Consider the following 18,050-nt stretch of genomic DNA (forward strand, 5'->3'; position numbering starts at 1 on the left):
GCATCTTTTCCTGTGGAAGATGTTGGTTTTGTGTGTGAATATTTAAAGGCCTACCTGAGTTTGACGCATTTTTTTTGTTTGTTTTTACAGAGTACAACCTCACTTGAAAAAATGTTTTGAAGGAATTGCCAAGGTAGAATTCACTGAAAGTTTAGATATAACTCACATGAAGAGCAGTGAAGGAGAAGTTGTGGAACTTGTAGAAACAATTTCAACAGTCAAAGCTAGAGGTCAAGTAGAAAAGTGGTTGGTTGAATTAGAGAGAGCTATGCTAAAATCCCTTCATAAGGTAAGATTTTCTGTTTCTTCCTTGATTCTCCATAATAAGAAATATATGTTATTAATATTATTAGTTAATAATAAAATGAATAATTCAATTATTCAGTGATAGGTAGATACTTTGCCAGTTAAGGATAATTCAAAATGCCCTGTAGAAGGGAAAATGTTTTCAAGTTTGTAAAGCTATGTATATTTGCAAAATGGAGAGACAGGAAAAAAAAGGGGGGGAATAGGGGGGATATTTTAAAGTTGATGTTTACATTTTGGATTTACTTTAGAGTTCAGCATTTCAATCTGAGTTTGAAACATCTTCAGTCTGAGTGAAAATAATTAGGTTGTTACTGTAACTCTGTCTTTTTACCCAAGTGTCTTTTCTGCCAGTCTAGAGGTTTATTGGGGAAGCTAATCTATCACAGATGAGTGAATGTTATCTCTTTCCTCCTCCTTTGAAAGGGAGTGGTAAAGCTGTCAGGTATTCCTATATACAGTGTAACATTTTCCCTGTCAAAGTATATTCTTTGTAAAAACTTCTTTTGCAGTCTTTGGTGGCTTTCAAAATAGAACAACAAAAACGTAAGGAATGGAGATTATTGACTATTATTGAAGAGTCCTAGTTTTTCTTTTTGTCTCTCAAAATATTTGTGTATTGTGAAATGTGTTCATTCTATGCTGATGATCAAAGGAAATTGACTTTATTTGTATGGACACTCTACTGACTCAGATTACAACTTTTCAAGAATTGCTGTTACTGACAAATCTGGTGGTCACCTTTCTAATGACATCTCTCTGCACACGTGTGTATATATAGGCTAAATTAATTGAGACATAAATGATCTCTTCCTGGGCCTTCACATATAAACTTCCCAGCTTCTAAGATCTACCAGAGTTTATGTTCTTATGAGTATAGTCTTCTGGGAAACCAAGGTCACCTCTACGCTATGATGAAACATTGGAGAAAGATTTTAGAAGCAAAATAGACAAAAAGGAGAAATATAATATGAAATATGAAAAACTGAATATATTCCTGTGTAAATAAGCTATTTGTATGGATACTTAATTGTTTTTTTCTATAATGTCTGAAGATAATTAAAAATGAATTGATATTTTATTATTAAAGCATAGTTAATAATTTTGAATTCTCTATCAATATATACACTTCTGTTCTTAATGGATTACAAGAAGTTCACTATAACATACTTTCCAGAAAGCTATATAATTTAAATAACAGTGCTCAATTTCAAATGCCATATAATAGAATTCAATACACTTGTTGGGACTTCCTCTATACCTTTGCTGGTGCTCTATGGCATCTCTCAGTGCTCCTAATAGTTTCCTTCTAGAACACTCTGACTTTTCTCTCTTCTTGCCATGTCTCTTGTGCCATTCTGTTCCTTCAGCTCAAATCATCCTTTGATCAATTTCCTTTTCCCAATTCCTACTCTATACTGCCCCTTCTCTGACTTCCTCCTGGCCCTTTGTAGCATTTTTATTGTCCTTCTTTTAGCCTTCCATCATTTGTCACCTTCAACATTCCCCTTAACCTAGAAATCCAAAATGGTGGTAGGAATTCATCATTAAAAAGCTAGTTTTGATAACTATAATACATTAAGTTGGTTGTGATCTTAGGATATTATACTGGTGTCATTTTTTAATTGAGGATTATAATTCACTAGGCAATATATCAGATTTGTGGTTCTAAATCTATACAATGGGAAAATTAAAGCCTAAGGATTATGATAAGCAATTTCTTTAATAAAGAAAAATTTGTAATCCCCAAATAAAATTAGTCTGCAAAGAGAATAATGGGTGAAAATAGCTCATAAGAAAGTACTCTTGCATTTCAGGAGCTCCTCATGAAAGTCCTGTAACTTTCTTTACATGTACTGCTCACTCATGGGGTACTTAATGGATTATAGACCAGGTTGAGGTAATAAGGAGAGAGGCAGGGTTTGAATTAATTTGGACAAAATATTTCATTCAAATTGATAATGCCACCAACAACACATAGATATACTTAATATTTATTCTTGCTGTCTTCACAGGATTTTTATTTATGAAATCACATTGTATGGTGCTTTCATAAATAGTGGGTTTTTTTTTAAATTGTCATACTGTTTAGTATTTTAGTATATATTTTGACTAAATTCTGTTCAAATAAAATATGTACTTAAATTGTAATATTTTCTGTTTTGATCAGGTAATTAGAGATGCAATTGCTGCCTATCCCAAAAATGAACGTATTAATTGGGTAAGGGAATGGCCTGGACAAACTGTTCTTTGTGTATCTCAGATCTTTTGGACATCTGAAGTACAAGCAGCTATAAAGAAAGGACTAGAGGTAAAAATATTCATAATTATATGTGAAAAATGTAATTAGGTAAATGGGCATGTCTGTGGGTACCAACAGATATAAGTTAGTGGAAAAGTACCTGCAGATTCTGAAAAATAAGCAGTAATGAATAGTAATAGTAATGTGCCAGTGGCTGGGGGAGGGGGGGGAGACGAAGGTAGGACAGGGAGGAAGGAGGTATGTGGAGAAGAATGTGCTAGCTTGGAAGGAGGCTTTTAGGGGTGACTTTGGTCGGTCTTGATGGTCTCCCTTCTGGTTGGGTTAGCTGTGTCAGTGGCTGTTAATCTTTTAATAAGTGATCAGTAATCAGCTATTGCCTGTCATTTACATTATCAAGTATAAAACATGGTGTTTCAAAGTAATTTATAATGGTGTCAAAGCACTGGAACTTTAATAACTATAATATAATTAAATATTTATAACTAAGAATACATCCCTTAGGAGACAGTGTAGTGTTTATGAAATAAAATATTGTCATTGTTACCAGGAAGCCATAAGTTCAAATCCTACCTTTGATATATACTGAATCAGTGAGATGTTCTAGTGTGGAGAATTCAGTGCTTGAGTCAAAAAGACCTGAGTTCAAATCCAGCCTTGGAGTTTACTAACTTTTTACTTGCCTCTTTCCTCAACTATAAAATGAAATAACATTTTACAGTTCCTGGTAAATAGTAGCTATATAGTAAATGCTAGCTATCATTATCATCATCTCATTGTCTTTATTGCCATTTACAGATATAGGTAAGTTTTGGTTTTGTTTGTTTTTTGGCCAGGCAATTGGGGTTAAGTGACTTGCCCAGTCACACAGCTAGGAAGTGTTAAGTGTCTGAGGCAGGATTTGAACTCAGGTATTCCTGAGTTTAAAGCCAGTGCACTAGTTATCTATCGCCTTAGAGAATGAATATCTGATTGAACAGAATAGTGAATGACATGGATAGATAGACAGATAGACAGACAGACAGACATAGATACATATAGGTAAGTAACTTGCAGTTACTTATTAGAGAATCTTAGAGAATCATCTGATCAACTGAATAGTGAGTGACATAGATAAATAAATTGGTATAGATTATAGACATAGATTACTTAGATATAGATATAGATAAGTAACTACATAGTTACTTATCTATAGTCTTAGTCTTAGAGTAGTCTGATCAACTGAATAGTGACAGATAGATAAATTGATAAAGATATATAGATATAGGTAAGTAGCTATATGGTTATTTATCTATAGCCTTAGAGAATGGTCTGATTAACTGAATAGTGAGTGATTTGGCCATTGTCACACAGTAATATTCTGCAGAGTAAGTTTCCCTCCCTTTCCTTCCTAGGTAGTTACTCCTTCCAAGAATAAGTTTCACACTAGTGAAATAATTTTGCCTATTTTCATCACCCTCATACAATATCTTATTGAGATGGATTAATATCTAAATCAGTGAGTGTGGCCAAATTCCTACTCTCCTCCACCCCAAATTGCTTACAATTCTTCCTATGCTAAACTCATGTAAAAACTGCCCTTTGATTTGTGTTCTTTTATTTCTCTGGACCTCAGAAGAACAAAAGTTGGAGACTTGATGGTCAAGTCAAGAGGCATTAATTAAGCACCTACTATGTGCCAGGTATTGTGCTAAGCACTGGTGGTATTTATGATTCTGTTTCCCAAATTTAGGTTCTGGAAATATGATATGGGTAGAAGAAAAAGCTCTGGACTCAGAAAACTTGGGTCTGAATAGGTTTCTGATACTTGCTATTGATATAACTTTAGATGAGTCACCTCTGAGATCTTTTTAGTTGCTTTATCTATAAAGTGAAAGTTTTGGACTAAATGTTCTCTCAGGTCCCTTCCAACCCTGATGTTCTGTGATTCTGATCTATGATGCCTTTGCTTAGAGAGTGTCTGCAATTTTTATTGCTACATGCTAATTTTGTTCTCTTCTTTCTGGATAACAGTAGTCCATCACCCTGCCATATCATGTGCAGTGATGCTTAGAGCTTTTTCTTTTTTGCTTATAACTGCTGTTGACTCCATGACTTGCTATGCTTATTATAATAATTTTAAATGCCTTTTAAGAATAGTTAAATTCCTTTATTCTATATTCACAAAACAAACTTTTCACATAAGATACATATTTTGGTTTCACATAAGGATACTTTGCAACTGTGATACTATGATAAACTAGTATTCTGGTACAAAACATTTTAGTGAGTTTGAGTGCCATGGACCATTTTTTCCCCAAGGATTGATTCTTGAATGAGCTTATCATTAAGATTTGGATCAATATAACAGAGAAATTATTTTCTAAGTTTTTATTAAGCTCAAGAAAATACAGGAAGCATAGAACCTTTCCATCATCACTTTGTTGAGTATTACTACAAGATCAATGCAATAAAAATAATTTGTCTTTGCATTATTTAAAATAGTAATTATAATGATAAGCATAAATGAATAGAATATTTACTGAATAGCATAAATGAACAGAATTGGTATGTTGGTGGCATGGTAGCTGAGGCACTGAACTTTGAGTTTGGAAGACTTGAATTTGAATCCTGCTTTAGCTGCTTTTTCTCATGATCAAGCCATTTATATCTGCTCTCAATCTCAGTTTCCTCATCTGTAAAATGGTGATAGTAGCATCTATCTCAATATATGTCACTATAGCATATCATTAAATAGTTATCATTGTGATTAAGTTCAAAAAGTGTCATAGTGTCAGAGAAATGCAAGTTAAGACAACTCTGAGATATTACTACACACCTGTCAGATAGGCTAAGATGACAGGAACAAATAATGATGAATATTGGAGGGGATGTGGGAAAACTGGGACACTAATGCATTGTTGGTGGAGTTGTGAAAGAATCCGGCCATCCGGCAATTTGGAACTATGCCCAAAAAGTTATCAAACTGTGTTTATCCTTTGATCCAGCAGTGCTACTACTGGGCTTATATCCCAAAGAAATACTAAAGAGTGGAAAGGGACCTGTATGTGCCAAAATGTTTGTGGCAACTCTTTTCGTAGTGGCTAGAAACTGGAAGATGAACGGATGTCCATCAATTGGAGAATGGTTGGGTAATTTATGGTATATTATGGAATATTATTGCTCTGTAAGAAATGACCAGCAGGATGAATTCAGAAAGGCTTGGAGAGACTTACATGAACTGATGCTGAGTGAAATGAGCAGAACCAGAAGATCACTATACACTTCAACAACAATAGTGTATGAAGATATATTCTGATGGAAGTGGATATCTTCAACATAAAGAAGATCCAACTCACTTCCAGTTGATCAATGATGGACAGAAACAACTACACCCAGAGAAGGAACACTGGGAATTGAATGTAAACTGTTAGCACTACTGTCTATCTACCCAGGTTACTTATACTTTCGGAATCCAATTCTTAATGTGCAACAAGAAAATTGGATTTACACACATATATTGTATCTAGGTTATACTGTAACACATGTAATATGTATGGGATTGCCTGTCATCTAGGGGAGGGAATAGAAGGAGGGAGGGGAAAATTTGGAAAAATGAATACAAGGGATAATGTTATAAAAAAAATTACTCATGCATATGTACTGTCAAAAATTTAATTATAAAATTAATAAAAAAAAAATAAAAAGAAGGAACAATAATAAAAAAAAAAGAAGTGTCATAGTGAATAACTATTTTCCTATTTTCTTTATCTTTCAGGCTCTTGATGAGTACCTCAAGCAGTGTTCTAGGCAAATTGATGACATTGTTACCTTAGTTCGTGGAAAACTATCTAAGCAGAATCGAGTGACTCTTGGAGCATTAGTGGTGCTGGATGTCCATGCTAGAGATGTTCTTGCAACTCTTGTAAAAAAGAAAGTCAGTGATGATAGTGACTTCGAATGGTTAAGTCAGCTTAGGTACTACTGGATTGTAAGTAATATCAATGAATCTCATTATAAAGTAATTTTAGTTCATAGCTTTTTAATTTATACTTGCCTGCTGACATAGAGAATAATCTTACTAATGCAGATATTTTTGCTGATGATTGAATACACCCAACCTATCATTTGGCAGATTGCAGATTAAAGTAACTAAGAGCTATATATAATATATAGTTTTAAGATAAAAATTGTTCTTTTAATTGCTGCTATCTGCCATTTGTTCTTGCTGAATTTAGAGTTAGAATTAGTCCAACCTGAAATTGGATTTTGCAAGTTATAATATACAAGTAATCCCAATGGTTTTAAGTGCAGTTTTAAACTTTTAAAAACATCCTATATTTATGTGGCATCTAGGGCATCCTTCTCACAGATGAGAAGCCTAGACAATGTATATTATCGGTAATTTCTGAGTCTGCATCAGAAGGCATAATTAGTTAATGCAAAGGTATTTAATGAAAAAAGTATAGTAAAAATAATAATAATAATCAAGTGTGATCCCATCTACTAGGGAGGCCAAGACTGACACATCTCTTGAGCACAGAAACTCTTATCATTGGTGGGTTATGTCCTTGAGGTATATATACATAATAGTTTCAGCATCACTATGATGAAGTCCTGGGAGCAGAGGGTTATAAGACTTCCTAAGAAGGAGTGAAAATCCGGTCCAGTTTGGAAATGGAGCTTATCAGAGTTCTTGTGCTGATCAGTAATGCAATTGCCCACCAGTAGCCCATACACTTTTAGTATGGGCAATATGGGAGACTGTCTTTTTTTTAAGGGTGGGGAATCAATAGAACATTTTTTTTCTCAAAATCCTGGGGTACACTATTTGGGGACATCAATCAAGCTGTTCCTACTGAGCTTGTTCTGTTTTATCCTCATATGGGTGCATGTTCTCTATCAATGAGATGCTCTTAAGTTTTTGTGGTCATTGCTAGGTGCTGCTTCACTAGTCACTTAATTGCTGCTAAGGTATTGCTCCCCTAGGTATAAAGTAGGGAAGTTTTTGGATTGCAGTTGGAAGTTCTTAGCTTAGGTACTGTCTTAAATTCATGAAAGTAAGAATGGGCTCTACCATTTATCTTTTAGCTTAAAATCTAGAGTTAACTTTAAGCTTCCGTTCTTTTAGTGAAGAAAGGTGACTACATTTTTAGCCTTTGAATCTATTTCATTTTCTTCCTCTTCCAGTTTGGGAGCAGTGTTCTTTTTCAAGCTGCTGTAAGACTTAGAATTAGACAGATACTTTAAACTTTCATCAATTACTGAGTATGCACCTACAAAATCATTTTAAAGTGTGACCTTTCCATAAAATTTCATGAGAAGTTGGTCTGAAATTCTCTGAATTTTCCTCACCTCCCAAGATCTATTTGTTTCCTTTTTTTTTTTTTTAAAGGAGATTATTAGGTGAGAATAACAACAAAAAATATGATGTCCCATCATCTCTTTGTCAATTCTTTTTTCCAATTTCTTCCTTTAACATGTATACATGTTTGGCAAAAAAGCTGCTTGGTATATTCTCCATTATGTAATGTAAGCATAGATTATAACAAAAAGAATAAAAAGAATACCTTATATTTATGCAATTTTACGGTTTATTCTTTCCAACACCTCATAGCTCATTTGTTCTCATAGTATTACTACTTAATAATTTTTATTCCTTAGTGAAAGAAAATCCCCTGAATAATATTTATAGTCATAGTTTTTTTTAGAAATTATTATATTCAAATTATCATTAAGTTATCTGTTATGCTTATTAGGGGAAGATTTTCCACATTGAGAATCATTAGTTTTATAAGTAGTTACTATATATGTTGGTATATTCTTTTGCTATAAACATGTGATTACATATTGAACATATCCGGAAGTGTTTTCAAATGACACTTATATTGCACAGGAGTGAGATTTATCATAGATCAAGATGTCGCCCAGATTCTGGGCAATGAGTGTAATTACACTCTCCATAGTTATTGATTTCATGTTTTCTATTTAAGGTACTGAGTTTTGATAGTCCTAGTTTAAAGCTTTTATTTCCAATGATTTATAAAGATTATATTATGTAAAACAATTTAAATGTCATAAAAATAAATTTTATCATTGCAGAATTGGGAACAAAAATAATTATTTCTTTGCCACATAGATATGAATGTCTATATATGTACATAAATGTACACATATTCATATGGATATATGAAGAACATATATGTGTAATATGTATGTATTATGCATATATTATAGTCACTAAATTGCTATGTATGTGATACACATATATGTATGTTCTCTGTAAGTGGTATGACAGAATCTGTCTTTATGGGGCTCAGGTATGATTATGCTCTAGTACAGAAATAATGTCTGTGCATGCTGAAATAGATATATTGGAATGACAATAACTCATAGCTGTGCCATAGTGAAAATAATATTGAAATTCAGAGACTTAAAAAGTATAAAGAAAAAAAAAGTTTTTAAAGGACAAAGTGAATTATATGAGTTATAAAAAATTAAAAATATAATTAAAAGCCAAGACACCCAGATTTTTTTCTGACCCATCCACTTTCCATCCTTTTATGTGTTTAAATATGTTTCCTCATGTTTAGAATGAGAATAAGAATGGTGGATTAGATCAAAGGTTCTTAATCTTGAAATTTTTTGAAGATTTGTATTTCAATATACAGTTAGTTAAGCTTGTTATATGTATTTAAAAACATTATTCTGAAAAAGGGTCCATAGATGCCAGCAGACTACCATGACATAAAAATTAGTCTAAGAACTCTTATACTAAATCATTGCTAAAGTCTCTTGCAGTTCTAAAAAGCATTGATTCAGTGAAAAAACAAAAAGCAAAACACCTCTGGCACTAGATCTTGACCAACTACTAGGATCCAACAGAGATCAACAGTTTTAAAAACCAGATGGTATATGGTTACCCAGGCTGTGCCAGGCCATCAAAAAAAACATTCATTGCCATCACTGTGCAATTTATCTTTGAATAACTACCTGTTCCCCCAGTGAAGAGAGGAAGGAAAAGCTATAATGGAGTAGTAAAATTGTTGTGAAGGTCAAATAAAAAAAAAGCTGTCATTGCTCTGATAGCATTATGTGAGACAGACTTATTTGTCAATTGTAATGTTTTCACTGGCCCAACTCTATACTGATCCCTCCCACCTTCTCTACCTCTCTCCACTACCCTAGTCCTTGCTTAACTACTGCATTGGCTTCTCTCTTCTCTTTTATAACTCCTGCTCATTTCTCCCCTAATTTTGTTTGTATTGATGAATTATGGCCATAATCAATATAGCTCTCTAGTTATTTTTCTCTCTCTCCTTTTCAACCTGTTAATTACCTGTAATCACAGACAAACATTGGTGACATTACCACATAATAAAATAACTCTTCCTTTATCCCTCAATCAGTGTTGGAAACTTTGGCTTCATTTTAGGCTTTCCAGATTTGGATACTAGAATGAAGGGTTTTGATTGTAAGTACCATCCATTGCAACTCAGAACTCTTGAATTCAAGAGATCCTTAGGCTCACGGTCTCCCCAGAAGCAGGGATTTTGGACATAAATGACACAACACCTAACTAATACAGAACTATCAAAGCCCTTCAGAAGTACATAAAAGTGAGAAAAGCAGAAGGAGGCAACTCCTCTAGCCCCTAAGAGTGAAGAAGAAAATTTTCACCCTATATGCAGAGTACTTCCTAGGGTTTTTGGTCCAGTGAAAAATATTTAAGAACTTTATCTACCAGAAACTTTTAATTTCTCTGACTGAAAGGGGCCTTCTTCATATTCTACTTATCTGAGAATTTTCGTTCCACTGACCACCTTCTACATTACAGAAAAACAGTTCCATTAGTTGAAATAGAAAACACTCTTTAGGGGCTCAGGTATACTTTTTTAAAAACTGATATTTTATTTTTCTTCTAATACATAGCAAAACAATTTTTAGCACTCATTTTTTTAAAAATTGAGTTTCCTCTTGTTTTTCCTACTCTCTGTCCTTTAAACCTGTTTGTTCTCAAAAAATGTTTTGTTTTTGACTTTTACTTTTCCCTCTCTCGGTATCACCCTTCCCCACTATCCAATCCCTTTTCTCTTCCACTTTCCTGTATAGTAAAATAGATTTCTGAACTCAACTAAACATGCATATTATTCCTTCTTTGAGCCAATTTTGATAAGAGTAAGGTTCACATACTCCCTTCCCCCATATTCCCTTTTGTGAAAGCTCTTTCCTGCCTCTTTTGTTAGATAATTTATACTATACTTTTCTCTTTCCCCCTTTCACAGTGCATTCCTATTTCTCATTCCTTAATTTAATTTTTTTGCTAGATTAATCTCATCATATTTACTCATATTCATGCCTTCTATCCATATAATCCTTCTAACAGCCCTAATAATGAGAAAGTTTTTTGTAATTACAAGTATCAATTTCCCATGCAGGGATGTCAATAGTTTAACCTTATTGAATTTCTTATGCTTCTCATGAGTGTTGTATTTGAAAGTCAGATTTTATATTCAGTCCTTTCCATCAGGACTGCTTGAAAATCCTCTATTTCATTAAATCTCCATTTTTTTCCCTGATAGAAGATAGTCAGTTTTGCTAAGTAGATGATTCTTGATTGTAACCTTAGGTTTTTTTTGCACTCCAGAACAGCATATTACCAGCCCTCTGATCTTTTAATATAGAAATCACTAAATCTTGTGTTATTCTGACTACTGGCTCCATGATATTTGAATTGCTTCATTTTGACTCCTTGTAATAGTTTCTTCTTGACCTTAATGCTCTGCAATTTGGTCATAATATTTCTGGGAGTTTTCATTTTAGGATTTATTTCAGAAGGCAAGTAGTGTCCTAAGTTGCCCTAAGGTTATAAAATATCAAAGCAGGTTTTCCTTGCTAATTTCTTGAAACATCTTTCTAGGTTTTTTTTTTTTTTTAATCATGATTTTCAAGCTATCCAATAATTCTTAAATTATCAGTTCTGAATCTATTTTCCAACTTGGTTATTTTTTGTTGTTGTTGTTGTTTACAGTGATCTATTCTCATGTTTTTTTTATTTTTTCATTCTTTTGATTTTGTCATAAAGTCATTAGTTCTACTTGTCCAATTCTACTTTTTAAGGAATTCTTTTCTTCACTGAATTTTGTGCCTCTTTTACCATTTTGTCTAGCCTATTTAAAAAATCTAATTATTTTAAACATTCAATATTTATTTGTTCACTATTTTTTCAGTGTCTCCTTTTCCTAACTGTTGATTATATTTTCGTGACTTTCTTGCATCACTCTCATTTCTCATCTCACTTTTTCCTCTACCTCTCTTACTTGATTCTTAAAATCCTTTTTGAACTCTTCTATGACCTGAGGCCAATTAATATTTTTTTGTTGTCTTCTCCTGAGTTTGTGTTTTGATCTTCTCTATCACCATAATAATTTTTTATATGGTCAGGATATTTTTCTGCTGTTTGCTTATTTTTTCCAGCCAATTTTTTAATTGTCTCTTTAATTTTAATTGCAGCTCTTTTCAGAGATAACTCTGGAAATCTATAAGTTTTCAATTCTTCCAAGGTATTGTGATCAAGAATGAGGTGTGCCTATTACTCTCTTATACTGTGTTCTAGTCTGCGAGAGGTCACACTTTTTTTTCTGCCCTGGAACTTTGACCAGGGTCCCATCTTCTCTTTGGCTGCAAGCTCTGGTGTTCTATTGTCCCTCTTTTCTCTGGGACTGAGACCCAGGACTGATTCAGATCCAAGTATGGACAGTGCATCAGAGTGTTGGCCCTTATACCACCCAAAGGGACCCATATAATCTTCTGACCAGTTTTCTGACCCACTGTCTGTGGGATGAGAGGTTCAGAAACCACTCCTGATGCCACTAGTTCAGTTAATTTCAGTTAATTTAGTTAATAAGTTCAGTTAATCCCTTCCCAAGGTCCATTGCTGGTTTGCTGGGGTGTGGCTTGGGCTGGGTTCATAGTATGATGCAACAGACTTTTCCTGCAATTCTTCTTAGTTGTCTTTGGCTGGAAAAATTGCTTCTCTCAAGTAATTTGTGGATTCTGCCATTCCAGAATGTGTTTGGAGGCAGTATTTAAAGTTGTTTGGAGAGGTTTTAGAAAGAGTGTGGGAAAATTTCTGCCTTTTCTCTGCCATCTTGGTGCCACATTTCCAAATGCTGCTATTTCTCATTAGTTTTAGCACATTACAACCTTTTGAATTCCTAGCACTTAGTATTATGGAAGTATGGTGTGTTCTTATAATTCATCCTCTATTACCTTTATGTCTCCCAAATTTCATTATTGATAGATTTTCATCTTTCCTGGCTAACTTACCTTGGTGAATTTTGGTCCATAACAATTTCCATTTCCATTTGAACCCTTTAATATTTGCCCTTCAAATATCTAGGGTGCATACCAAGCTAAATTCATTTTTCCTTTTTTCAATCACAAATTTTAAAAAGGAATGATCACTTCCTCTTAAAGTTTTTATAAATTCTTGGTCCTTGCCTATTGATAAGAATTGTATGTTATGTAGAATTTTCTCTTGTTTCTATCACCTTTTGACAAGTCAAGTGCTGGAACTCTGTCTTCCCAGAAATCAGCTGGAGTCAGGATCACTAAACGTCTTAATTCTTGGTCTTTTACGGTCAAGGTCAGGGGATTAAATCTAGCAATATCCCCACACACCTTTCTCCCTCAAATGCCAGGAGAGACTGACTCAGTGTCAGTGTCTCAATTCCTCTTCCTACTCTTTCCACACACGTCACTTCCCCTTCTTTGTCCCACCAATCAAGTCAGCACAGAACAGCTGGGGAGGGTCAACCTTCAAACAAGTTAATAGGGAACTGTCCAATTGGCAATTAGTTTCACGTGCTTCATTATCCAAGTGCATTGCTCAGTTCTAGCCCTTTACAGTCAAGAAGCTAGATAGTCTGCTTTTGGAAAGGAAGAGTGCTTCAGAATTCTGGATGATAGAAATCCTCCATCACTGCTGTATTATACCTGTCAGAGTTGTGATATTTCCTGAACTCTTCACATCTGTTTATATTTCCACATAACTGGTAGTATGCTCACTAGTAGTTCCTTGCTAATCTGGGTTTCCTCATATTAATATAATTTCCTAATATATAGTGCTACCTTTCACTCCCCTTCATCTTTCCTATCCCTTTAATATGCAGTAGATCCATCCAGATACTTATTCCATTTATACCTTTTATCTCACTAAGTCTCAGTGATACATATGAAATCTTATTTAGTCCTTACATTAGGACCTCTACTTCCTCTTGCATGCTGCCTAAATTTTGGGCATCTGGTTATAGACATTTAAGGCATTAGTGCCTTACTTGGATTTTGTCTTTTAGTTTTTCCCTTACTGTATCTAGTCTCTCTAGTATTTCTCTTTCTCCAGGCTTTTTTTTTAGTCTAAAGCCTTCCTGATTATATTCACAAATACACCAGCCTTTGTTAGGTGCATTCCAATTACCATCCTCTACATAGAAGTTTATCATTTGTAAATTTTAAATTGTGGTTCAGAAATCCAAATCCCTTTATTAGATATCTTTTCTTTTTTTAAACCAATGGTTCATTTCTTAAATCAGTATTTCTCTTCTACATCATTTGCTTTAAATGGTCAACAATGAGGAAAATACAATCTCAGTTCCTATTCATTTTTTTTGGGTGAGGCTTTATAATTGCTGGCAATATTTTCTAAATCCCTTCTAACAATATTTTTAGCGCATACATATGTGAATCACAAAAGTGACTCATGGTCTTTTATTTAAATAAGTCTGTAGAACTTCTTTGTTAGGTATCAAATATATGTCTTATGAAGAGAAAACAGTTCCCTGAGGTTATTATCAAGTCAATAAGTAGTTGTTTTTCTACCTTTTCAGCAAAAAAGCATTAAACAGCATTCTTTTCCTTTTTCTCTGACCTTTCCTAGAAGGGTGACCTGACACATTTCTTGGTTCTTCTTTATCATTCCTTGAAAGACCAACAGGTCCTCCCTTCTTAGATCAATAGTTCTCTTCAGGAAGATCCCAAAATTTATTTTTAGTTTCATTTCTAGTTATCCTCTTCACTCCTTTCATCCTTTCTAAGTATTTTTCCATTCTTGGCCAGATTTAGATTTTCAATCTTCCACTTCAAATTTCTTGATTTATTTTCTTCCAACAAAGCTCTGCTCCTGGTTCTGTTCTGTTTTTCCACTTTTCAGTGGGTTTTTTTTTTTTTTTTTTTTTTTTTTTTTTTGTTATTTTTAATCCCTTCCTTGTTTTGGATCCTTTGAAATTAAGAGGTTATTCCTTGAGTCCTTTCACTTCTGTGGAGAATAGACCATTGTAGACAATAGTTAGTTGATATGAACTTGGCACATCCAGTGCCATTACATACCACTCCTTCCCCTTCTATACTGATTAAGATTCAACCTTATTTTCTTAAATTATTTGAATGTTCATAACTGGTCTTCTTAAGATCTTTGCAACTTTTTATCATTTTTTAAACTATTTTAGCCACATTTTACTTCCTTTTCCTTTTTTCACAATCCCTTACTTATCAATTTGTTTGATTTACAATGACTTTTACTACTTTGCTTTTCCTTATCTCATTTACCTTATCTTACTTGGCCTTTCAGCTACTTTCTTTTCCTTCTTTTGGAGTCCTTTTCAAGAACTTACTGTTTAATCCCTTTCTTCCTTAAGAATGAGCCCTTATCTTCCAATAAACTGTTTCATCAGGTTATTGCACTTTATTTTAAGAGAATGTGATTGAAATAACAGGATAAATAAGATTATAAAAATGTTTTCACAATAAACATACTCTTCATTTGAAACATCGAAAGCTTCCCAGTTAAAAGATACTCATTTTATTCCACTACCTCTATCTTACAACTCCAAGAATAAAATTTTGGAGCTGAGGGGAACCAGCCCTCATTTTACTAATGTGAAAATTGAGGCCTAGATAAGAGAACTGACTTTCCAAGGCTATAAAGATAATAAGTAACCAAACCAGAACTACAATTGACTTCTAATTCCAAATTCTTTTCAACATATTGCCTCCTGAAAAGTCTAAAGGAAAGTCTAGATTGGAGTTTTCATTTGAAATATCAGGTTCTATTTTTAAATTCTATTGTTTCTGTTTATTTGCTTGATTCTAGGAGCAGCACTTGGAAACAAAGATGATCAATGCAGGTTTACGATATGGATATGAATACTTAGGTAATACTCCTCGTTTGGTTATTACTCCACTTACAGATAGATGCTACAGGTAAATCTACTAATTAATAAAATTATTGAAACAATTAAGTGTTTCCAATAAAATAATTAGGATAGTTCTTTAGGTTGTTGATTGCTTAGAAAATTACATACTAGTTTTTTTTGTTGTTGTTGTTTTTTAAGGCTACTTTATCTTTGATTTGTCTTTTTCTTTTTAGAATTTGAATTTTAGATCATTAAGACTTTTATTTTGAATACTGATATTGTTTAAAAGGAGAATTCAATTTATATTCTGTGTTATATGAAGCCATGGTATAGATATTACAATACATGTATTCCTACCAGATTAAATGTAAAAATTTTGCCTGTTAAAGTATGTTTTTCCATTAATCTTCTATGAAAGATTAGGAATTTCTGCCTCCTGCTGTTGCCACCTTTGTTGCTATCCTTCATTTATGCTTTCATGTCCAGATCTTGCTCTAATGTTGCTGTACTATTCTGGCTCTTACTGTTGGTGCTATATTGTTGCTATTTCAATGTAGGGTAGGATCCAGGGCCTTGGACTTGGTACAAACTCTCTGACTCTGTGGTTCTTTTCCAGCTCTCTTCCCAACAAAGCAGTTATGCCCCAGAATCAGGTCCAGAAATGCTCTCAGCTCCAGACCCAGACCTAGTTTCATATTTCAGGTAGATTTATTGAACAAAACAGAATAATGAGAATACTCTACCTGTAGGATATTGAGATTGGCATCTTTAACTCTGTTCCTTGTTCTCTGGAGTGGAAGTGAAATTGGAATTTAGGCAAAGATCTGAAATTCTAAGAACTGAGGGCTTTGGACTTTCTGACAAGGTATGGAGGTGAGGAGGGGGGCAAAGTAGGAGGAGGAAATTATTTTCAAAGGTCTTTTTTAGGTCTTAGATAAGGTTGAATCCATAAATGAATCTATCACCTGCAAGAGAAAAATTGTACCTTAATAAAGTAATAATTTGGGATTCTTAGGGATTTATATTGACTCATTTGCTCCCTGTGGCTTACCAATGCTGATGTATTCCCTCTGTTAATACCAGTAGTTGGCAAAGGTTCATTTCTCTGCTCCTACTCTACTTTACCTTTTCTTTTTGAGTGATTTTAGATATACTTCCATAACTTTGGGAGTGAATTATGGTAAGGATGTCTCAGTAGTAGATCCAAAAACGTGCTTCTGACCCTGGATTTATAGATAACTCCAGACCTTCAGTGGCTATGTGATCTCATCAATGTTGATATTCTCTTCAAAGTTGTAAATTGCAACATATCTATAGCTGACCATCCTAAGCAATGCATGTTCACATCTTTCCCTGGGTTAGCTATAGAAATTTCAGATTACTACTTTAATCAAAATATTATAGTATTTATTTTTCTTTTTATGCCATCAATAGGAAGAAAGCCTGCTTATACTTTTCCATTTTCTGAATGTTTAGTAGAAAAAAAAAATTAAGTTGTTCAAAACCAGTATTTGGCGAACTATTTTTGTTTATTTGGGGAATTATTTATTAAGGAGAATATACCATAATGCCACTTTCTAGTGTCTTTGGAAATCTAGACTGCTATAAAGCTGAATTAGATCACTGTGCTCAGTCTTTGTACAATTAGTTGTACTAATTGCATTAGTCTTATCTTTCTGACAAGATTATAAGCTCCTTGGAGTTAGGCATTGTATCTTCTTGATACCTCATGGGGCACAATTATGTACTAAATTAGTATCTTTTGATTAATTGGTGATAAAGGCAGAGGGAGAGAAAATAAGAACTGAACTTCAAAAGCAACCTTTTTGACTATAGAAGTTTTTTGGGGAAATGCAGTGAAAAAAAGAGAAATGCAGTTTTAAATGATATTTCCTTTGAGATAAAGCAGCTTTGGAATATAACCCCAGACTTACAAGCAATTTAAATTTAAAATGACTTCCTCTTGTATCTGCATGACCAAAGAAAAGAAAACAATATTTATTTTATTAATTTCAGAACTTTATTTGGAGCCCTTCACCTTCATCTTGGAGGAGCTCCTGAAGGTCCAGCTGGTACCGGGAAGACGGAAACCACCAAAGATTTAGCAAAGGCTGTAGCAAAACAATGTGTTGTTTTCAATTGTTCTGATGGACTGGATTATCTGGCTTTAGGGAAATTCTTTAAGGTTTGAATGACTTCTTGTTTCTTTAAAATAGGAAAATATTTTACAATAAGATGTACAGATGTACAGCAGATTTTAATGTAAAGCCATCTTATAGAAATGACAAGTATCTAAAGATTTATTTCTATTT

The 18,050-nt window shown here is 33.6% G+C and overlaps 1 protein-coding gene across 1 annotated transcript in view; it reads left to right on the forward strand.

The window, feature by feature from the left end:
* Window positions 1-18,050, forward strand: part of DNAH7 (dynein axonemal heavy chain 7) — a 278,808-nt gene that overhangs the window by 106,728 nt on the left and 154,030 nt on the right. Inside the window, exons 20-24 of the mRNA XM_074302814.1 lie at window positions 91-289; window positions 2,477-2,617; window positions 6,324-6,536; window positions 15,696-15,805; window positions 17,755-17,923. Coding sequence (XP_074158915.1) covers window positions 91-289; window positions 2,477-2,617; window positions 6,324-6,536; window positions 15,696-15,805; window positions 17,755-17,923 — 832 coding nt within the window. The remainder of the gene's footprint in view (window positions 1-90; window positions 290-2,476; window positions 2,618-6,323; window positions 6,537-15,695; window positions 15,806-17,754; window positions 17,924-18,050) is intronic.

The sequence above is a fragment of the Sminthopsis crassicaudata genome, chromosome 3 (genome assembly GCF_048593235.1).
Source record: "Sminthopsis crassicaudata isolate SCR6 chromosome 3, ASM4859323v1, whole genome shotgun sequence".
Classification (NCBI taxonomy): Eukaryota; Metazoa; Chordata; class Mammalia; order Dasyuromorphia; family Dasyuridae; genus Sminthopsis; species Sminthopsis crassicaudata.